This window comes from Bufo gargarizans, chromosome 1, assembly GCF_014858855.1.
Source record: "Bufo gargarizans isolate SCDJY-AF-19 chromosome 1, ASM1485885v1, whole genome shotgun sequence".
Classification (NCBI taxonomy): Eukaryota; Metazoa; Chordata; class Amphibia; order Anura; family Bufonidae; genus Bufo; species Bufo gargarizans.
In genome coordinates, this window is record NC_058080.1 from 39,519,780 (window position 1) to 39,543,431 (window position 23,652).

Below are 23,652 nucleotides of genomic sequence, written 5' to 3' on the forward strand. Positions count from 1 at the left end.
CCTTAAGGACCTTGCCATTTTTCACCTTAAGGACCTTGCCATTTTTCACCTTAAGGACCAGGCCGTTTTTTGGAAACTTGACATGTGTCACTTTATGTGGTAATAACTTCGGAACGCTTTTACTTATCCAGGCCATTCTTAGACTACCCAAGTCATTGTACTTCATGATAGTGAAAAATTTTAGTCGATATAATTAACCTTTGTTTATAAAAAAAATCCCAAATTTACAGAATTTGAATTTATCTGCTTTTAAGGCCTCTTTCACACTAGCGTGTGCGCGGATCCGCAATACACGTGGGCATTCCGCATCACGGATGTGGATCCATTCACTTAAATGGGTCCTCAAATCCGGAGATGCGGAATGGTGCGGAACAGAACCACGGAATGGAACCCTACAGAAGCACTACGGAGTGCTTCCGTGGGGTCTCGTCCTGTACTTCCGTTCCGCAAAAAGATAGAACATGTCCTATCTTTTTGGGGAACGGCCGGATCGCGGACCCATTCAAGTGAATGGGTCCGCAAACCGCTGCGGCTGCCCCACGGACTGTGCTCGTGTATTGCGGCCCATATTTTGCCAGTGTGAAAGAGGCCTTAGGCAGATAGTGATACATCAATAAATGTTTACTACATAACTGGATATATGAATGTAAAATCCTGATGAAAGTTTGGTTAATCCGAGTTAATCCCATTGTAACAGATAGTTCTACATAAACATATTATCAGGAGGACTATTTCCAGGACACAAAGTCTTCCTCCATCAACCAGTAGTAGATTAATCATTAACATGGCCTACATGAAGCAGGTGGATGTTCCCATGAGAAGTAATACCTGAGTGCTGGTCACTGTAAGGACGAGCTCCACCATCACCACGTGTCTGCTCCCATTACACTGATATTACAGGTAGACATGGACTCCATGGTGGCCCGAGCAGTAGTTATCTTCTGTCTATGGTCAGTAGTACAGTCTATGTACTATCATTCTTTTGAAAGAGAGGAGAAATGTATCATAGAAGACATCCCGTCTGACATGTTGGTCACAGGTAGGGCGATTCTACTCATTATCATACGATTATTATGTCCACGAATATATATTATTTATGTGGTATGTGGCTGAATATGCAGATTTATGATTCAGAAGTAAATTTTTTAAAATGTTGGGATTTTCTAATGATATGGAAGTACCACAGTGGGTCCAGTGAGCTTAAAGGTCATTGATGATCTGTAAGAAGCTTTGGAATTGATGTGAGGGTGAGGTATAATGGGGCTCATTGTGATTCACTGTGCCCGAAGGCCCACATTGACCCTGGAGCCATCCTTAGGTAGTAGGATTAGTTGAGCAAGGTAGACCTTCATTTTGCTTTACTCTTAGAGTCTAGTAAAGGTCAGGCTATCCCAAATAAAATGTTTTGTTTTTTTGTAATTTTTATATCAAATTTGCAGATTTCTAGCCTGTAATGTCTCAGGCTGTGCATGGTTTGAAAATTCATATTAACCCAAAAATTACATTATTTTTCCCACGTGTCTGTGACCATTGAATCTAATAGAGGATAAGATGGAAGCATAGAAACGTAGAAACATAGAATGTGTCGGCAGATAAGAACCATTTGGCCCATCTAGTCTGCCCAATATACTAAATACTATGGATAGCCCCTGGCCCTCTCTTATATGAAGGATAGCCTTATGCCTATCCCATGCATGCTTAAACTCCTCCACTGTATTTGCAGCTACCACTTCTGCAGGAAGGCTATTCCATGCATCCACTACTCTCTCAGTAAAGTAATACTTCCTGATGTTAGTTTTAAACCTTTGCCCCTCTAATTTAAAACTATGTCCTCTTGTAGCAGTTTTTCTTCTTTTAAATATTCTCTCCTCTTTTATCTTGTTGATTCCCTTTATGTATTTAGCAGTTTCTACCATATCCCCTCTGTCTCGTCTTTCTTCCAAGCTATACATGTTAAGGTCCTTTAATCTTTCCTGGTAAGTTTTATCCTGCAATCCATGTACCAGTTTAGTAGCTCTTCTCTGAACTCTCTCCAAAGTATCAATATCCTTCTGGAGATATGGTCTCCAGTACTGAGCACAATACTCCAAATGAGGTCTCACTAGTGCTCTGTAGAGTGGCATGAGCACCTCCCTCTTTCTACTGGTAATGCCTCTCCCTATACACCCAAGCATTCTGCTAGCATCTCCTGCTGCTCTATGACATTGTCTGCCTACCTTTAAGTCTTCTGAAATAATGATGACCCATAAATCCCTTTCCTCAGATACTGAGGTTAGGACTGTAGCACTGATTTTATATTCTGCTCTTGGGTTTTTACGCCCCAGGTGCATTATCTTGCACTTATCAACATTACATTTTAGTTGCTAGATTTTTGACCATTCCTCTAGTTTTCCTAAGTCCTTTTCCATTTGGTGTATCCCTCCAGGAACATCAACCCTGTTACAAATCTTTGTGTCATCAGCAAAAAGACACACCTTACCATCGAGGCCTTCTGCAATTTCGCTGATAAAGATATTAAACAATATGGGTCCCAGAACAGATCCCTGAGGTACCCCACTGGTAACAAGACCATGGTCTGAATATACTCCATTGACTACAACCCTCTGTTGCCTGTCCCTCAGCCACTGCCTAATCCATTCAACGATTCTGGGTCTATCATTTCTTTGTAGCCATGTAGTAGAAACTGATCCTGTTTCTGTTAAAGGGGGTTGTCTCACTTCAGTAAGTGGCATTTATAATGTAGAGAAAGTTAATACAAGGCACTTACTAATGTATTGTGATTGTCCATATTGCTTCCTTTCCATCACATTATACATTGCTCATATCCATGGCTATGACCACCCTGCAATCCACCAGTGGTGGTCGTGCTTGCACACTATAGGAAATAGCGTCAACCTCTCTGGTGGCCAGGACCATGGGAGCGCACATAGGCTAGTGCTTTTTCCTATATTGTGCAAGCACGACCACCACTGATGGATTGCAGGGTGGTCATAACTATGGAAACAAGCAGTGTATAATGTGATGGAAAAATGAATCCAGCCAGCAAAGGAACCAATATGGAAAATTACAATACATTAGTAAGTGGCCTGTATTAACTTTCTCTACATGATAAATGCCACTTACTGAAGTGAGACAACCCCTTTAAGTGAGAGTAAAGCCTTGGCTTAAGGTAATAATATAGGTTTGACTATTGTCATATGCCAATTTCAATTCTTATGGGTTTATGAGAAGCTCTGCAGGACTCCCACCTCATGAGGAACCTTTTCCCATCTCATGAAGAACCACTCATTGCTGGCCAGGAAGGGAGTGGGAAGGCAGCCCAAGGGTCACAGAGAGGGTTTGGACTATCGCCCAGGGTGGCAAAACCTAGCTTAGTAATAGGGGACCTTTTTGATGTATGCTACAGTACCTCCTCTCTACTATTTGGTATTTCAGAAGAGGCATCCATGCTGACCACCTTTTCTATGATGTTCTGCAAAAGGTAGAATAATGCAGGAAAAATAAAACAATTCAAAGGGCATGATTCGGTAGACAACAATTTGGTAAGAGCTTGGTAGTAGAGGTGTCCAACATCCCTTCTTCTACCACCTTCCAGAAGCAATAGGGATTTTAGGTGGACTATTGACTTGGATTGTCAGTAAGGGCTTTTTATGTCCACTCATTCAACTGGCTTTGCCTTTCGCGATAAAGTATTGTCCGCTTTGCACAAACAATTCTTTTTAAAGGTTCCCTTATACGCTATACTGTGGTAGAATCTATCAGAAAGTGTTTAAGGGAATGTGTCAGAAGTTTTGACCATGATAAACTGCAGACAGCACTACGTAAGGGCTAGGGAGAGAAGTACAAACCTACCTTTTGTAGAGCTTTTATTATCAGGAGTAGTGTGAATATGAGCTTTTATTCTGCTAGGTTCTGCTCCTTCAATAGTCTAGTAGGTGGGACTTCACTGTGAAGTATCCATCACTGAGAGCAAAGTTGAGGTGCTATGAAGCAGCTTAATGCAGAGAGCAGTTCACAAATGAAGCTCCACCTCCTGAGCATGTAAAGAGCAGAATCTGGCAGAATAAAATGTCATATTCTCACTATTTCTGATTATACAAATTCCACAAAATGTATATTTGTACTGCTCTCCCTGTAACACCCCAGAGTGGTGTTACCACTTCTGCACCTTGCTACTGTCTTTATTGGTCTAACCTCATGTCATCTTGAGGGACCTGGAAAAAATACACAACACTGTACATTTATAATAATGTTATGTAACTGTTCATGTAATGTGCCTGGTTCACCAGCAGGTGGCAGCAAACATGGCAGAGCTATAGTTAGAGAATGAAACTTGCCATTCTATTCTAACCCCCCTCTGGAGAGAAGTGGGCTTGTCCAATTTTCTGCAGGAAGGGTGGGGACCAGTTAGTTCCAGTCTAGCTTAACCCCAGCTAGGGGACAGGTGTGCAGGGGGCACGTCTCTGCTGGACGTGCCCACGACAGCCAGAGCACCCTAAGCTCTGCTGGCCATGGAGGCCAAAGCTTGAAGCCTTAAGGAGCCAGGAGGAAAGTTCCCTGGCAAAACCTAGAGTCAGACTACAAAGTGAAGTGCAGCATACAGAAGAAGCTGTTATACAGCCAGTCTGTCAGTACACAGAGTCAGAGAGAAACAGATATAGCAGAGTGGAGTTTGCCTGCCAGTTTCATGCTAAAGCCTGCTGGAACCGAGACAATGCCTGTAAACTGTTTGAAGAAACGTTTATGCAAAGTAAAGCTGCCATTAAGCTTCATCTCAAGGTCTGGACTCCAGTTATTCTTTTATCCCTCAATTATTCCCCCTATTTATTGCTTCAGAGCCAAAGCCTGGGGTCCAGCCGTATCCAGGTAGGAGCACTGTGACACACATAGAGACATTTTAGGTCGCACTATACCACTTGGCATTGCTACACCTGGGTTGCGTTATAGAAGGGCCCTAGGGGGCGGCGCCTGTTGCATCTCCAGCCCCTACAAAATACTGTCGCCAGAGTAGCATGGTCAAACTTGCTGATGGATTCCCTCTAATTTTCCCTATAGCACCACCGCAGGGAAAATTAAGTATTGCACAATTTCGATTAAAATCAATGGACAATGGGTGTAAAGCATGGATATGCTGGGTCCTTCAGTGCAAGACATAGTCTTTGTAGCCACCCCTCTCTTCAGATTTTTCTGAATTACTGACCCCCTTGATTTTGTACATGTGCTTTCTAAACCAGACAACCCCTTTAGATGACATCACATACTTGCACAGTAATGTTATTAGTCCTGGCCTAAGGCAGGGCTCAGGGTAATCTCATCTGTAGTGCTCCATTATTTATTTTCATGATACTACATTACCTAATGATGAGAAAGATCTTCTTATTATTCGTTAAGGCCGATACAAGGTACAGAAGTGGGACATGGCTCAACATGATTTCCTCCCCTCAGCTCCTGGCCTGGGAATGGTTGTCACCATCAAAGATCCAAATGACGAGGTAAATATGCTGCAGTGTAGCTAGTGGTCATGGTCCTTACTTCATGAGCATCATGGATAGAAAACAATTCAAAAAGTCATTCTATTAAGGTTTATACATCCATCGCCCATGAGCTGTGTCTAGTATTGTGGCGCCTACCCACTGAAATGAATGGTGCAATACCAGACACCGCCTAGAGGCAATAATGGCGCTGTTTTTAGAGAGAATATATGTTTTTCTAATCTAATGTCATACATTTCCTGTACACTCCTGTAGAAGGGATTTTTATAAATTATTATATGAGAGTTATTTGATATATCATTATAGATTTTACATCTTTAACTGCCTTAAAGGGGTTCTCCGGGATTTACATATTGATGACCTATTCTCCAGATAGTTCATCAATATGAGATTGACGGGGTCTGACTCCCGGGATCCCCGCCAATCAGCTTTTAAAGCAGAGAGCCAGTGCTTCCATGAGCACAGCGTCCTCCTCGCAGTTTTCCAAGCACAGCGCCGTACATTGTATAGTGGCTGTGATTGGTATTGCAGCGCAGCCCCATTCACTTACATGGGGCTGAGCTGCTCCTAGGCCATTGTGACCGATGAACGTGATGTCCTTGGCCTAGGAAGAGGCGTATGTCGCTCACGGAGCAACAGCGGCCTCTTCATACAGCTGATCTCCCGGTAGTCAGACTCCCACTGCTCTCATACTGACGACCTGTCCTGAAGATAGGTCATCCATATGTAAATCCTGGACAACCCCTTTAAATGTAAAATTTTAATATTTGCAGATATTACTTTCGAAATTGTATGGACCGGATGGAAAATTTACCTTCACCACACATTCTTCTGGGCTCCATTTTATCTGTATGCAGTCAAACTCTACAAATCTAATAGCATTTGCTACAAGCAGACTGGTAGGTATCAAGAGATAAGCGTCCAAAGCTTGTGTATGACTTTTGATAACGTATTATATAGAAAAAATAGGAAATTTGTCATCTGACTGAGAATTTAAAGGGGTTATCCCATGACTAATGTAAAAAATGAAAATCAGACATCATATGGCACATGACAACCTCTATCTAGCAAATCTAGAACCAGCCCTGTACCTCACATGGATCCATAGATCTCCACATTCATTGCTCTGCTAGATTTATATCAAGCTGACTGCTCAAGGGGAATGTGTATTCTGCTGCAGCTAAGGGTGTGTGTCTTAGCCCTCCCTATCACAGCTCAGGGGGCGTGTCCATCCTCTCCCTGTCACAGCTCAGGAGGCGTGTCCATGCTCTCCCTATCACAGCTCAGGAGGCGTGCCCATGCTCTCCCTATCACAGCTCATGAGGCGTGTCAATGCTCTCCCTATCACAGCTCAGGAGGAGTGTCCATGCTCTCCCTATCACAGCTCAGGAGGAGTGTCCATGCTCTCCCTATCACAGCTCAGGAGGTGTGTCTCAGCTCTCCCTATCACAGCTCAGGAGGCAGTTGAAGGATGAAACTGAACATGTGCGGCCATCTCAGTTAGCAGGACAAAAAAATAAGAAAAACAGCAAACAGCAGGTGGCACTATACAGATACATTTTATTAATAACTCTGTGGCTATGCAAAATTTTTAATTACGTGAAATTACGAAAGTATTCTGATCCAGGTGCTGGTTTGAAAAATGTAGAATATTTTTCGTGGGACAACCCCTTTAAATTGAGCAAGATATGTATAACCCCCCCCCTTTCCCCACACTATTGAGCATTTTTTGTCATGTCTGACCAAATTTCATAGGGACTATGAATGGTGTCATATTACAGACAGAGCAATAGGGAAGGGCTTCTGCTGCAGCCAGCTGCCTTACAGCCAGGTAGATCTGTTCCTAGGTTTGAAGTAGGGGTTAGATGGCTGATCTGAATGATATAGAATAATTATTGTCATTATTCTCACAGTTTTGACGATAGAATCAATGGAAACGCATCTAAACTGAAAAATGAAGGAACATCGCAAGGAGTCATAATTTTAAAATCTTCTACTGTTTTCTGTCTATAGCAACCAATCAGATTCCACCTTTTAGTTTTCACAGTTCCTTTGGAAAATGAAAGGTGGAATCTGATTGGTTGCTAAAGGCAACCAAGCTAGTTCTACTTTACAACGGTTTGATAAATCTCAACCTTAGTGTTTGTAGGGCATTTTATAATTTCCTTCTGGCCAGCGTTTTTCCCCCCAAAAAAAGGCAACCAAAAAGTACATGGCATCTTTGCAAAAAAAAAAAAAAAAAAATGAAATTTTGTGTTTAGTGTTCCTTTCATTAGCGAATGACTACTACCTAATCATTTAATCGATTAAAGAAGAAAACAGAATTTATCATCTTTCCCCATCTCACTCAGCCCCCACAATATACCTACCTATCACAGTCAATGGCAGCACACTCCTCCCTGTCAACCAAGTCCACTGCCTTTTGGTAACTTTTGATTCTGCTCTGTCTTTCAAACTGCACATCCAAGCTCTTTCCACCTCCTGCCAAAAATGTCTCTCAGATCTGCACATTCCTCAACCATGAGTCTGCAAACATTCTGGTACGTGCCTTCATCATCTTCCATCTAGACTACTGTAACATCCTCCTCTGGGCCCTCTCATCCCTCCAATCTATCCTCATCTCCGCTGCCTGACCAATCCTCCTCTCCCCCTTGTTATTCTTCTGTCTCTTCTCTCTGCCAATCCCTTCACTGGCTCCCCATTGCCCAAAGAATCGAGTACAAAACACTATGACATACAATGCCGTCCACAACCTGTCCCTTCTATACATCTGTGATCTGATCTCCCGATACCTTCCTACATGCAGTCTTCGATCCTCACAAGACCTCCTTCTCTCCTCTTATCTCCTCTTCCCCCAATCGCCTCCAAGATTTCTCTTGTGCAGGCCCTGTACTCTGGAATGATGTACTGCAACATATCAGACGCTCACCTACAGTGGAAACCTTCCAAAGAAACCTGAAAGCTCACCTCTTAAGACAAGACTACAACCTACAGTAACCCTGCTGCCACTATACCTGCAGTAACCCTGCAGCTTTACCCTCACCTACTGTACAGTGTCCTTCCTCCATACCTCGTAGATCGTGAGCCCTCGAGGGCAGGGTCCTCTCTCCTTCTGTACCAGTTGGTAACTTGTCTTGTTCATGCTTATTGTTCTTTGTTTATATTATCTATGGAATGAATGTTGCTTTAGTAACATAATAATATAAGCCGTGTACCGGGGTGGGCTCCCCAGGATACAGCGAAGTCATGAACAAGGAAAACAACTCTGACACCAGCTCTTGTAGAACAGACTTTGTTTTACTGCTACGGGATATCAAACACACTCCCAAATGCAGTGAACATACAATCAGATTACATACACTCAGCCCGGAGGCTGAGACCCCTGCACGGCGCCCTATGATGGTAGCCGGAAAACACTTGCACAATTTACCTACTGCGAGCAGAGCTAACTCTGCCTTGCCATACCTGTTATTACCCTGAATAACAGGAACAATCGTGTGTGTGTGTGAGATACGGGCTAGCCCGCGGTGCGACACAGCAGCTTACAATCTTACCAGACTATACAGTACTATCCCCCTCCCTTTCCCCAAACTGTAATGTGGCACGTGCCTAATATATATCACTCCCGATAAACACGCTGGGGTAACTGGAGATTATGGTGAAGTCCTCTCTGTTCTCCGGAGGGAACCAAAACTTTATCTTATAAGTCCTTGTGATAAACAAGCAACAATTCTTGGTAGCCTGTCACTCAGCAACACTAACTAACTACCGGCAGGTTTGATCTCAGTCTCTAGTATTTAGGCGCCAATCATATATTGAGGTGCGTGCACGCTCTGTCTTACCGACCCGGGTCTGCTCTGCCTCAGCTGGTGACTGCGAACTGAACAAGGCTAATCCAACACACGTGTGGTACCACAGGGTCCGTTGCTTTGCTCTTAAGCTCTCATCAGCGGTCCTGGCAGCTGTACTCCTTCTCCTGGATGGCAGGGGCAGGGACAACCCACCATTCCTCCTCTAAGAAGATTTCCTCTGTACCCTGAGCATGAGGAGTGATCTCCTCCACGCACAGTGGCTCGTCAAAATTACAACATCTCAACATGTTACGGTGTAAGTTTTGTGAGGGCCCTTATTGGTTCTACCTCATATACCGGGATGGGACGCCTCCCACCGCCCCTCCAACTTCCCAGTTGGCCGTTTGGCCTGGACCATCACTCTATCACCCGGGGCATACCCATCCCTCTGCACTGGTCTTGGGTTAGGGTGTACCACTTGTCTCAGGCGCTCTCCCACAACTTTGTGGACCGCTCTCAGCCAGCGGCCGTGCTCTTGCACCCATGCAGTGGTACTTCTCGGTGGTGGTTCCATCGGGTCGGGCATGTGGAGGTCTTCCATCTCCCATCCGGCTTTCCCAAACATGAGCATATGTGGGGAGTGTCTGGTGCTACTGTGTGCCCTGTTGTTATAGGCCCACATCAGTTCAGGTAGTTATTCAGGCCACCAAGCCTTTTGGCTATCCTCCAGAGTCCGCAGCATCTGGATCAAAGTGCGGTTTCCTTGAGGATGATACGGGGTGGTGCGGGAGCGTTCGATCCCATACTGTTGGTACAGTTCGTTCATTAGAGTACCTTGGAAACATGCCCCCTGGTCTGAATGTATTCTCCGTGGACACTCAAACACCTGTATAAAGTGTTTGCAGACCGCTTCGGCTGCCGACTCTGCTGTCTGGTCTCGGGTGGGTACAGCCACCGCATACTTTGTGAAATTGTCTGTCATGACTAGACAGTACGAGTGTCCCGAGGTAGAGTATCCAATCTGCACATAATCGATCATAAGAAGCTCTAGTGGCGCTAAAGTCTAGATTGCCTGGACAGGAGCCCGCTGAGGCCGACACTTAAGACAGGCCTCGGCCACCATGTCTGCCAGATCTGGACAGTATACCAGCCGTTGGAGTCACTTGAATGTTTTGTCGCTCTCTAAATGGGTTCCCCTCTCATGGGCGTCCCGGGCGGCCTCCGGTCCCAATGACATGGGTATAACAATCTGTCACCGGTACTGCAGCTCTGATTGCAATTATATGGTCCGACACAGGAGGCCCTGGGTAACAGTCAGCTTATCCCACTGCCTCAACAACTTTTGGCCTTCTGGAATCAGACGGGCTCACTCTTCCAGCCGAGACCAGGTCTTAGTCCGAACTCATTCTCTCACTTTCCATAGATCCGGGCAGCCATTCTGGACTCTCTCCCAATCAGCCAATGTCTTTCCCAACACCATGAACATCCCGGACACCACCCCACTTGAATGTGCCACATGGGTAATCGACCAGGATCAGGAGTTTCAGTATCCTCTAGCTCCTCATCGGCTTTCTGAGTCGGCGCCCTTACAGGGACTCGGTAGACTGCATCGGTGCTGCCGTTCTCCCTACCTGACCGGAACTTGATGCGACATTGGAACTTAGAAAGGCGAGCCAACCACCTCTGCTCAAGCGCACCGAGCTTGGCATTCTCCAGATGTGCTAACGGGTTGTTGTTCGTCATCACAGTTACCTCTGCATCTGTCAGGTACTCCGCAAACCTTTCGGTCATGGCCCACACCAGCGCCAGTAATTCCAATTTAAAGGAGCTATAGTTGTCAGGGTTGCGCTCTGACTCCTTCAGAGACTGTCTGCCATAGGCAATGACTCTCTCACTTGCTGGGGGCTGGTTTTACCCCCTCCGGGGTGACCACATGTCCTAAATACTCTATCTGCTGTTGAAACGGTTGGCACTTCTTGGACTTGATCTTGAGCCCATGGTTTCGTAGCCGTCCTAGGACCTGTCGCAGCTTCTGGAGGTAATCTTCAAAGGAGGCCCCAAACACTACTATGTCATCCAGGTATATCAATACTGACTCAAAGTTGAGATCCCCAGACAGTGCTCCATCAACCGCTGGAATGTTCCCGGGGCATTGGAGAGATCGAATGGCATCCGGTTGAACTCGTAGAGTCCCATAGCTAGAATGAAAGCTGTCTTTGGTACCTGCCAATACCCACTGGCCAGGTCAAGAGTCGAGAAGAACTTTGCCTGACTCAGGGCTGACAACGATTCCTCAATCAGCGGGAGGGGATAGGCATCCCGGACGGTCTGGGCATTCAGTTTCCAATAGTCCACGCAGAGCCAGAGACTCCCATCTTTTTTCCGCACAAAGACTACTGGAGCAGCCCAAGGACTTTGACTCCCTGGATCACCCGGTTTTCCAACATGCTGGCTACCATATCCTTCACCTCCTGGTACATTTTAGGTGGGATTTGCCAGTAACATTCCCTAATCCGTGCAGCATCGCCGGTAGGGATTTTGTGTTCAATGGTGGAAGCACACCCAAAGTCCTTATCATGTTGCGAGAATGCCTCTTGAAATTCCCAGAGACTGTCTTCCAGCAACTTCTGTTGTCCGGGAGTCAGAGTCTTGCAGTCCACCCCCATCCTGGCCATGATCACTTGACCATTCCACTCCGCTGTCGGGGTCTCCCTTTGATGAACCTCTACAGCAGGCATGTCCAAACTGCGGCCCTCCAGCTGTTGCAAAACTACAAATCCCAGGATGCCCTAATAGCTGTAAGCTATCCAGGCATGCTGGGAGTTGTAGTTTTGCAACAGCTGGAGGGCCTCAGTTTGGACATGCCTGCTCTACAGCATAGGTCCAGGCTGATCTTCTACCAGGCTGTAACGCGAAGCTTCTTCGTCGAGAGATATCCCCCTCGGACACATAAACTTTGGCCAGCAAGGTGTTTCTGGGGATGGTTAACTCACAGTATTCAACATTTAGGCAGCATACAGGCACACATCCATTCTTCACAATGGCGAGGGCCCAGGCTACCAGTTTTCTCTTGATAAGTGTTTCCGATCAGGACCTCCAGTCCATTCAGTCGTCGTCCAGCCCCCACCGGCAGCATTAGTATTCGTTTTTGTTGAGGTGGGATCTTCACCGGGGTCCTCCGCGGCACCTTCACGTCTACGATGGGCTGACCGGACATGTTGCTCTTTTGCAAACTACAGCTTCTCACCATCTGTTGTAAAACCTTCTGGGTCGGCCGGTGTGTGGTGGCCTGTTGCCAATACTTTGGCCCTTCCTTGGCATAGAGTTGATGGTCTAGGTCTCTCAGTACATTTATACCTAGGGTCATGTCCATTCCTTTCCGGTACGGATGGTCCACCAGCACGACCTCCTTCTTGCCGACGTCTTGTCCAAACAGTTAGACCCACATCCAAACTATCCCACGGTCGTCCATCTCTCTGTTATTGGCGTTTGTCAGCCTGATGACTCTCCCGTATTCTGGCTCCATCATACGTCTAAAGTGTCTTTCGAAGAACTGCAAAGGCATAAGGGTGCACTCTGACTCTGTATCAACTAGGCCCCATACCTTCCTGCCTTCCAACTCGGCTTCCATAATGGAGCTGCTGGCATACAGGTCGTGCTCCTCCACTAAATACCAGTTTAGCTCCAGATTTCTTACCAACTTGACCCTCGTTTACATTCCATCCCTGCCTAAGATTTGTGTTTCCGAGATGATTAAATGTAGTCACCTCTGGAACAGCTGTTAACCATCCATTATCCAATAAGGATGTATTATTCTGGAATTATTCTGGAAATTTGTATAATCACTCTCTGCACGAGAATAAAATATTTAGACTGAGATTTTACTGGAACTCAAACAGCCAAGCAAACAATCCACTTAGGAGTCAGACAATTTCACACTCCATTTTCCCAGGAGCCCATCGGAGAGACCGCGCTAAAGTGGATGTGATCACGCTTCAGAAATGTAAAATTGAAGTAATTCTGCAAGACACGTCAAAAATCTGAACACTATCTGCCAGATTATTCTGCTTCACTGATGTGGAGAATTGCAGCCCTAGCAGAAGGATAGTCATCAGTGGCAGAAGGAAATGCAATACAGACCTACATAACCCTCTATGTACCCGGTCGGTGTGTGCGTAGTGGAGGACACGCAGTATGTATCTCCTCATTACACCGATCAATGCCAATCCAAAGACATCTACATCAAGATGCTGCACGGATCGTTAGGATGTCATGTGCTAGAAGTCTGATGATGCCTCCATGTTTTGCTAACTTCAACAAGCATTTCTGGTGATGTAGCAGAGCTGAATATGGTGGTAATTTATACGGGGTTGCATAGTCTGTTTTTTTCATGATGGATCCTTGTGTTACATATCCATATTTCATGGGGAATAGCTATAGGGTGTAGAGGGGGGCCCAAAAGCCTCTCTGCCACAAGTGGACACCAACATTCCCATTAGCTCTGTCACAACTTATGACCTTTAGGCCTCATGCACACGACCAAATGTATTTTGTGGTCTCTGAATTGCGGATATAAAAATAATGGATACTGTCTGTGTTGCGTCCGCATTTTTTGCAGACCCATTGACATCATTGGGTCCATGGTCTGTAATTTGGTGGCCAAGTATAGGACATCTATATTTTTGCGGGATGGACATACTGATGAGGAAAGCTCATGGATTGTTTCCATATCCGTATGTCCATCCCACAAAAAGATAGAATTTGTCCACAAAATGCGGGTCACAGACCCATTGCAAAATGCAAAATGGATACAGTTATGTGCATGAGGCCTAGTATAGGGCCATTTTCACACCAGCACAATATGGAGACATTTATCTGCTAGTATAACATCTGCAAGTCCAATCACAGGTCTACTGACCAGAACTCATCATATTATAGATACATACTGTATGAGACTGTGAGCTTGGGTCAGTAGACCCCTGGTTGGTCTGGCTCCCTTTTTCCTCTCACAGTTACTCTGTATAATATGAACCTTCAGTACCTGGTACCTGAACCCTTCTTCAGAATGTGGTCAACTGCCCGCTGTATCCAGGCACAGAATTAATGGAGAGTTGGCTGCACATGTGTGTACTCTCTTTCACTTCTATGCAGCCACCTCGCCAGCCATTCTCCACCTGGACCCTTTGGCTGCCTCATCTGGAGATGGATATGGGTCGCAGAGATGGGACTAGCATCTATCATATATTTAACACCTAGGGTAGGTCATTCATTTGTGAGGGTTTGACCTATAGGACTCCCATTGGTCTTGAAAGACCACTTTTATTCTGGTTTGCCTAGGACATCAGGTTGTCCAATGGGACCCATATTGATTCTGAAAAGAGATGGTGTAAATCCTGTCCAACAAGGTAAGAAGCAATTGAGTCTAAGAAAACACTGATCACAGACCTTTCTTTCTCAGAGGATACACATGGACGTTCAAGTTGGGGAGCATCCTTTGGATTATACAAAAGTAGATCCAAAGGACAAAGTGAAGGAAGTGTCATATGGTCTTGAACATCTTCAAGGAGAAGTTAATCATATCATTAAAGAGCAAGAATATCAAAGGGTAGGTGAAAATTCTTTATTTGTATATACAAAATTAGGATCTCCCCTGGTATATCCATGTGGTCAATCACAAGCCAGTGCTCCCTTATATTTCATAGTTCTCATTGGGACCATGAATTCTAATGAGACCTTGCCTAAGGCTGCAGCGAGCGCTGGGGGTAGAGGAGGAGGACGAGAGTGGTTGCCGTGGCAATGATAGGTTGCTGAAAGAGGTAGGCACAATTCAAGTACATGGAAAAGGTAGGTTGCTGGTGGCTCACCTGACCACTACAATGTATAGGTGCTCTAGGTTTGGACTGATTTACCCGATCAGAAAGGAAGGTTATGCAATAGAAGATTATAGTAGAAACCGGCACTCTACATCTGGCGGTAACGCTTAAAGAGCAATGTACACAGGTAGGGTGGTAAAGATACGTATTTATTTTTAATCTATGTCAATAATATAGGGGAGGGTCGATTGGAGGGGTAATAGTAATAATAATGATAAAAAATTTTAAGAAAAGTAAAAAATTTAAAATAAAAATAGAAAATTGCAGAGGTGGGGGTGCACAGTAGCAAACTGCAGAGATGGTGGATGCGAAAAATGGAACAATACGGTGGTCGTCTGGTGGTGATTTCCACCTTCAATTGGTTCAATAGTTCATTGGCACCCTGGTGGGTGAGTGTCCATTATGAGCAGTTTGCAATAGAAAATGTCTATAAAATATTTAAAATATTGCAGAGGAAAAAGTGCAATGTTTCCCTATTTAGGGATTGCTGGCCGGAAGCTGTTATTAGTCACAATAAAACCTGTGTACATTGCTCTTTAAGCGTTACCGCCAGATGTAGAGTGACAATTCAAGTACATAGTCAGCTTTCCACGGGCTGTGTATAGGGGGTGTAAACAGTATACATTTCCCCTGTGAGTTCCCTTTACAGATAACATGCACATTCTCCTCCATTTGGCCAAGAGGTGCAATTCTTCTCTCTCTTTATCTGTATTTCCACATTACCCTCAGTGGGGTGCAGTCCTTCAAACCGATGGTCAGTCTGTCTCTTTCATAAAGCAGAAGACCTGAAGTTTATCTCCCCAACCAAGATGCAGGGAAGTCTATATACAAAGTATATGAGTTACCTTCTCTGACAAATATTCAGCAATCTCCTAGTATGGCTGCTAAGCTTTCTGTCCTATTCAGCTGTTCATTCTCTCAGAGATGGTACTTCTGCTGCTGCTTTGCTGGCTGATCGAGGTTCACAAGGCAAGAGTTTCCTTGTTCAGCTCTGTTCCTTGCTGCTCACTCACAGCCTACACACAACTGAACTGCTCACCACTAGAGGAAGGGGTGGGACCAGCTCACACCCAGAAACTGTTACTATGGGGCCGGCTGGCCAGTTTACCCCCTACTACTCATACACAGCTTTTGAAATACAAAATGGGTAATGACTTTATATCAATCCCCGGCAGACCACTGCAAGTCTACAGAGAGTAACCAGAAATCAGCTATCAGCTGATTGTTGGGTTCAGCCAACTTTGATGTGATGTATATGGTGTTAAGGGTCCAATAATATATATTAGTGTGTTCTCATTCAAACCTGACAAGAGCGGTGGGTTCAGCTGACAGTCTAATATGTATGGGGAGCTCCCAACTCTCATTTGACAGATGATGCAGGGGGAGTAAATGACCGTGCAAACTGAATTATTTCGCCTGATCTTTTTGTTCCCATGGGAGATATATCACCACCATAAGTGTCTGGCATTGGTTCTCTCTTTCTTACCTTTGACAAAACATACAGTTGACCAAACTGAACGTGTATGTGTATGGGGGAGTCAGGAGAGATAGCTGTCCGCCTACATTTATTGAATGTGTATGGCAAGCTTCAGATGGGGGTTCCTATGGTCCACCAGATAAGATGATTATGAGGGCCCACACCCACATCATTGTTGTTATAATTGTACAAACAGTGCATATCACCAATGAGGTCTAATAGGCTATTTGTGACTCTAACTTTTAGAAATAGGCCCTAGTGACAAGTCACCTCCATGTATGGGTGTTGCCTTCTGATGAACCTTTGTGGCCTACTTGTTGTATCAGAGCATGAACCTACAGGAGGATCCTCCACGGGAATGGAGAAAGTTGGGGGCCCGAGCTCTCATAAGTGTAGAAAAATTAAAAATCCCAATTAAAAATAAAACATCCCCCCAAATGTTTTATTCTAAAAAAATTATAAAAATCCAACAGTGGTACACCACCCATACTATCTTCATGGTCAACACCAGTGGAAATCTAAAAACAATGGCAGCATAGCTGTTTTGTGCTCTTCACGAAAAGGAATATAAAGTGATCAAAGTAGTGCTGTACGTACTTCAAGATGATGCCAATGAAAATCACAGCTCGTTCAGCATAAAAACAAGCCAACCTGCAGCTACATGGCTCTCGGAATATATAATACAAATACTCAGAGTGTTTTTCATTATGCAAAAGTATTAAAATAGATTTTAAAAAAACTATATAAAATCACGATAATCTGTAGAATAAAAAATAATGTTGTTTGGATTGCATGGTGAATGCTATAAAAGCAAATCTAAAATAACAGTGGTGGAACTGATGGATTTTTTTTTTGTCTCCCCGAAAGGTATTCAATGTATCATAGTATGTGTATCCCAGCCCACAATCATGGGAAAATAAAAAGTCCCTAAAGCAGTAGACAGGTTACACTGGTCCTGTGTCTTCAGTTTCAATGCAGCGTTAATCGAGCTTGCAAATTGCCCCTCCATTCAAACTTTATGGGAATACTGAAACTAGAGCCAAGCACTGTACTTGGCTACCTCTGGCAAACCCATAGAGATGAACATAGTGGTAGCACTAACACCCCATTCGTACGGGGGGGGGAGATACAGGATCGAAAAACTTGTTGTTACTGAAATACTTTTCCCTTTAAAGGGAACCTGTCACCTGGATTTTGGGTATAGAGCTGAGGACATGGGTTGCTAGATGGCCGCTAGCACATCCGCAATACCCAGTCCCCATAGCTCTGTGTGCTTTTATTGTGTAAAAAAAACTATTTGATACATATGCAAATTAACCTGAGATGAGTCCTGTCCCTGACTCATCTCACGTACAGGACTCATCTCAGGTTAATTTGCATATGTATCAAATCAGTTTTTTTACACAATAAAAGCACACAGAGCTATGGGGACTGGATATTGTGGATATGCTAGCGGCCATCTAGCAACCCATGTCCGCAGTTCTATACACAAAATCCCGGTGACAGGTTCCCTTTAAGGCTCAAACTAGGTCAGGTTCTTAAAGGGGTTGGCCCATCTCATACATTGGGGGCATATCTCTAAGATATACCCCCTAGTTGATGGGCACAGGCCCCACCTATGGGACCCGAAGCTATCTCCAGAACGAAGCCCGCAAAAGTGCAGCAGTCCTTCATTCATCTCTATGGGAGAGCTGAAAATAGCCGAGCGCTGGATGAGCTATTTTCGAAAGACCCAGAGAATTAAATAGAGCGTTGGCCGAGCTTGAGCGGTGCACTTCCCATTAATTTCTATGGGGCTTCCGAAAATAGCCGGGCGTGCTGCTCGGCTATTTTCAGTAGTTCCATAGAAATTAATGGAGTACAGTCTGCTCTCCTTCACTTTGCAGGCTCCTTTCTGGCGATAAGTGTGGGTCCCACCTATCAGACAGTGGGGCATGTCCTAGTGATATGACCCCAATGTATAAGATGAGACAACCCCTTTAAAAGGTTAAAGTTCCTTAAAAGTGCATCATGTAAAATATTAAAGAGGGACAAGGAGTCATGGGTATACACATACATGCAGTAGGTGGGAAGGAGAAGGGTCAGGGCCATGCCATATTGCATAGATTACCATAGTACGGAAAAAAACAATTGAGTCGAAAAGATTCAATAACAAAACTGATTAAAGTTTAAGAAGGTTTATGAAGTTAGAAAAAATATTGCTTCTTTCTTCCAAAAACAGCTGAACACAGTGCTGGACTAAGTTACTTAGGGCCCACCAGTAAAATGTATTTTGGGGGCCCATCGTACAGATACATTCAAATATTACCCGCTCACACAGCAGCGAGATGCTACCAGATGATTAAATATGGGGGTCCCTGCAGTAACTTTGAGAAGGTAGGTCCTGGGGAGAAGAGGACACTGGCAGCTTTCCTCTATACCTAGAAGACATCTCAGCTCTGAATGTGTCTATAATAATAAACTGGGGAATTTATTTAATGATCTATCAAGTTTTTTACATGAACATAGGCTGGCTTAGGTGTTGTACACTAAATATATGTATGTAGTGCAGTAAGTCTACTGTGTTATGTGCCACTTGTGCAGGGGGTGGGAGACTAGAGGCTCACCTTGCTCAGGGGCCCACTGGGTGATTCACCTGTATTCCTGTGGGACAGTCCAAGCCTGTTGCCCGTTGTATTGCATCTCAGCTCCATACACTTCAGTGGAGATTACAGACATCCTACGGACAGGGGTGCACCACCAATGAGGCCAGGTGAGGCAATTGCCTCAGGCGGCAAGACCTAGAGACAAATGGGGACAGTGGCAGGGCTGTGAAAGCAGCCATGTTTTTCTAATTGTGTACAACCCCTGTCATTAATACTGAAATAAGTCCTGATGACTCTTTCTATGGCCTAGTAGCTGGTGAAGCAACCTGTTTCTTATATGAGCAGCATATTTCCTTGTGGAGGTTTACTGAGAGGTAAGGTCAGTGACAGACGAGAATTCCTTGGGCCCACCAGAGGAAATTATTCTCTGAGCCAGACCCTCTATCATCCATGAAGTCCAATAGGTTTTAAATCTAAGAAATAGACCTTAGTGGTAAATGATTGTCTCCAAATTAGATTTTTCTCCTGGACCTTTGGGGTCCACTATTGTTTCTGGGCCTGGGCCCATCTGAGAATCCTCTAGTATTCTGGTGGTCCAGTCCAGCCTTGGGTAAGGTGTCACAACAGTAATGTTCTTTTCTTTCGCTGCAGGAACGTGAGGAATACTACAGACAGAAGAGTGAAGACATGAACAGCAATGTCTTGTGGTGGGCGATTGCACAAACCTCCATCCTCATGACTGTGGGCATCTGGCAAATCAAACATCTCAAAGATTTCCTTATAGCCAAGAAAGTTGTGTAAAAAGTATTGAAACCATGCCCAATAAAATGTTTAGATTACATGACCAGTCCGTCTCACATAAAGTTGTCCATACTGGATAAATCTCCACTTATAGAGCTACTAAATCTAAGGGTACGGCCAAATGGTCAGGTTTCCTGATGTAGTTTTGGAAGCCAAAACCAGGAGTGAATTCAAAAAAGAGGAGAAGTCATGTCTGTCCTTTATACTTTCTCTCCTTTTATGATACACTCCTGATTTTGGCTTCCAAACGGTCATCAAGAAACCTGACCAAGTGGCCCTACTTTAAACATACAGTCACAATGCTTTTACCAAATGACACACTCAACTCATCTCCTCCTGTTCTGTTCAGTTGCTGGTACTTTTAGCTTCATTTGGGGTAGTGTGGGAGCAGCAGCACCATCTGCATCACCAAGTCGGGGCATAGCAGGAACATAGTACCACTGGTGGGCTCTTTAATACCAGAAACCAGAGCATACCCATGCAAACACCTGGAGAAAATACAAAGGTTGCATTTGGCCACATTTGAATCCAGAACCCCATGTCTACAAGATACCACTGCTAACCAATGAGCCACCGTACATTGGTGTATAATGTGCAGACAGTATACAGACCCAGGGGTGCTCCATTAGTAGCAATGCCTACATGTTGTGCCCAATAATAATGCCCCTAAAGGGTTCCATGCAGGCCCCATTCTTAAATATATCTCCTCCGTTCATGAGCTCAGCCAGAAAGTTCTCCAGCAGAGCCCGAGCCAAGACTTGCTGAGGACTCCCAAAGCGATCCAGCACCTCCCTGAAGCATCTGTCCATGCTGGCCTTCATGATCCTAGCAGCATCCTGATTGCGCCCCCCCCAGGGTAGGTAGGCCTCGCCTACCCATCCTCCTGGCCCTGATTTGCAGAACAGACTCTACTTTTCATGGGTCTTTCCTCTAATTTGTGGAACGGACATATGGATGCGGACAGCACACGGATGACATCACATTCACCCGTTTGTCCGCATCTGTATATAGAATTATAGAACAGACCCATGAAAAGTAGAGTCTGTTCTGCAAATTATAGAACATGTCCTATACTGGCCTGCAAACTGCAGACCCAATGAAGTCAAAAGGTCTGCGAAAAATTGCACATGGCCAGTATCTGTATTTTGCGGACACACAATTTACAGACCGCAAAACAGATACAGTTGTGTGAACGTAGCCTTAAGACCACTGTGATGCACATATAGGATACAATATACTTGTTAGGGATATGCACTGCTGTCTGCTTGTGATACCCACTGTAGTGACACCAGATACATGTGGTGGTCTAACATGAAGCTCCTGGGCCCAGTACACAATCTGATACTGGTGTCTTCTTATGTGGCAGAGGGATCTTTGGTCCAGTCCTGAAAAATTAAAGGCCCAGGTATGACTGCTACCGGCACATCTCCTATAGCTACACCTCGGGATATAGCATGCCTCCTGAGTCCAAGGTTTGGTCTGGGGACCGGTCACAACCTGGGGTCAGATGGGAAGATGGTCAGAAACAAGTAGCCTAAGCTGGGTTGATGGGGATCTAAACAAGCTACTGCCAGAAACTCCATCAAAGCAAGTGGCAGCTGGGAGGAAACTGGATATCATATTGGGCATACTGTGGGCACAACAGAGAGAGGAACTGGGACTAGGTCTGGCTAATGTTATATAATATATGGGCAAACCAGTGCAACTGAAGCTCAATATGCAGTTATTAGACATCATAGGGATTAATAGGCATTATAAGGCCATGTACTGTACGTAATCAAATTGCTAATGTCTGAACTGCAGTCTGCAGAAGAGGCAGCAGGTGGCGCCAAAGTTCCACCAGCCAATAGTAAATCTTACATTCTTAATAATATACAGTATAACTGGTTTCTAGCAGCATATCATTCAGAACACATGCAAAAACAAGGCTATTTTGGCTGTTTAACACGCATGACCCTCTAATAAAGATAACCGCCACATTACACCCTGTTTTATACGCCAGGCTTATGTATAATACAGCCATAAATATTACGCCGTATGTATTCTAAGAACTGAAATCCTCTGAGATTCCACTTTCCAATTTACCAGAAATTCATTCTTCTCCCATATGGTATTACGCCTATATGAGCTGATTATGAGGATTATAAAAGGTCAGTGACTCTCTCTATAGATATGTAATTCTAGCAGCCAAAATCAGAAGTACCTTATAAAAATTAAAAATAAATAGTTTTAATATTAAAAAATATAAAATTATTCACAATTGTATGGCTATAATATACAGCATATAATAATAATAACAGAACTAATAATACAATAAATCGTAATATGGAGTTAACCCTTTAAGAATGTCGCCTATTTTGGCCTTCAGGACGCAGCGAAAGCTTTCATTTTTTTCATCTATGCATTTGCCAAGTTGTATTTTTTTAATAGTACCATTTTGGGGTGCATATAATGTATGGTATAACTTCAATTTTAGGGGGAATGGAAAAAAAACCCCCAGAAACTTCACCATTGTTTTTTATGTCTTCTGTGGAGTGTTACGATTCCAACTTTACAAAAAAAAAATTTCCATCGATGTAGCTTTATGAGGGCTTGTTTTTTGCAGGATGAGTGTTACCATTGGCACCAGCTTGAGGTACATACAATATTTTAATAACTTTCAATTTTTGGAGGCAGAATAACTAAAAAACAGCAATTTTGCCATTATTTTTTTAGCTTTTTTTATTTTTACAGTATTTGGTGATACCAAATATGTGTGGTTTTTTATTTATTTATCCTTTAAAAAAATAAAGCATTTATAAGGGATAGGTAGGCATTAGGGATGAGCGAATCGACTTCAGGTGAAACATCCGAAGTCGATTCGCATAAAACTTTGTTTCAATACTGTACAGAGCAAGCGCTCCGTACAGTATTAGAATGTATTGGCTCCAATGTGCCGAAGTTATTACTTTGCGAAGTCTTGCGAGATTTCGCATATTAACTTCAAAAATGTATTTATACTGTAAAAAAACATTTCCCAAACTCGGGTTCGGTTCCAAGTGGTACCTTGGAACCGAACCCGAGTTCGGGAAATGTTTTTTTTTACAGTATAACCAATGAGGGTGATTATGGCTTCTTTTTTAACTTACTCTGAGGACTTTCTCAATCACTTTTGCCCCCTGGACAACCCGTTAGATGCTGCAATCAATAGCAGGCGTGGCAATTAAGTGGTTTATAGAGGAAGGGGGTTCCAATCGTGATCAGGTGCCAATGGGTTACCATAACAGCCAGGGGCCTATCAAAGACCCTCAGGCCTGCCATGTACCAGAGCCTAATAGGCACTGCCTAACATAGGACCTAATAGGCTGCCTGTCAGTAAAACACTGTGATACAGAGGTATGCTGTAAAGTCTCCTAGTTGGGCAAAAAAATATGAAAGAAATTTTTAGTAGAAAAAAACCCCCTCTGCAGCCTAGAAACACAGGCCGTAATCGTAACGACCTGCAGAACTAGTGCACAATTCTCCTGCAGCGCCACCACATGGGGACATGAAACATTACATGGGTCTTAATGAAATTAACTTCATATATAGTGTTGAGCGAAGCGAAACATTAAAAGCGGAATTAGTTCCGAAGTTTACGAAAACTTTGATTCG

The 23,652-nt window shown here is 44.1% G+C and overlaps 1 protein-coding gene across 1 annotated transcript; it reads left to right on the plus strand.

The window, feature by feature from the left end:
* Positions 1–906: 906 nt before the first annotated feature.
* LOC122924429 (transmembrane emp24 domain-containing protein 11-like) lies at positions 907–20,019 on the plus strand. The gene is made up of 5 exons (XM_044275518.1): positions 907–1,039; positions 5,392–5,492; positions 6,266–6,391; positions 14,742–14,888; positions 19,870–20,019. Exons 1-5 carry the CDS (start codon positions 907–909, stop codon positions 20,017–20,019), a joined length of 657 nt encoding a protein of 218 aa, XP_044131453.1.
* Positions 20,020–23,652: the final 3,633 nt, after the last annotated feature.

Bases quoted from the DNA above. Each gene is read 5' to 3' on its own strand.
- LOC122924429 (XM_044275518.1), top strand. From the start codon at position 907: ATGGACTCCATGGTGGCCCGAGCAGTAGTTATCTTCTGTCTATGGTCA. The intron at 1,040-5,391 runs GTAGGGCGATTC...TTATTCGTTAAG, and splicing joins GTCTGACATGTTGGTCACAG to GCCGATACAAGGTACAGAAG. The intron at 6,392-14,741 runs GTAGGTATCAAG...TTTCTTTCTCAG, and splicing joins CATTTGCTACAAGCAGACTG to AGGATACACATGGACGTTCA.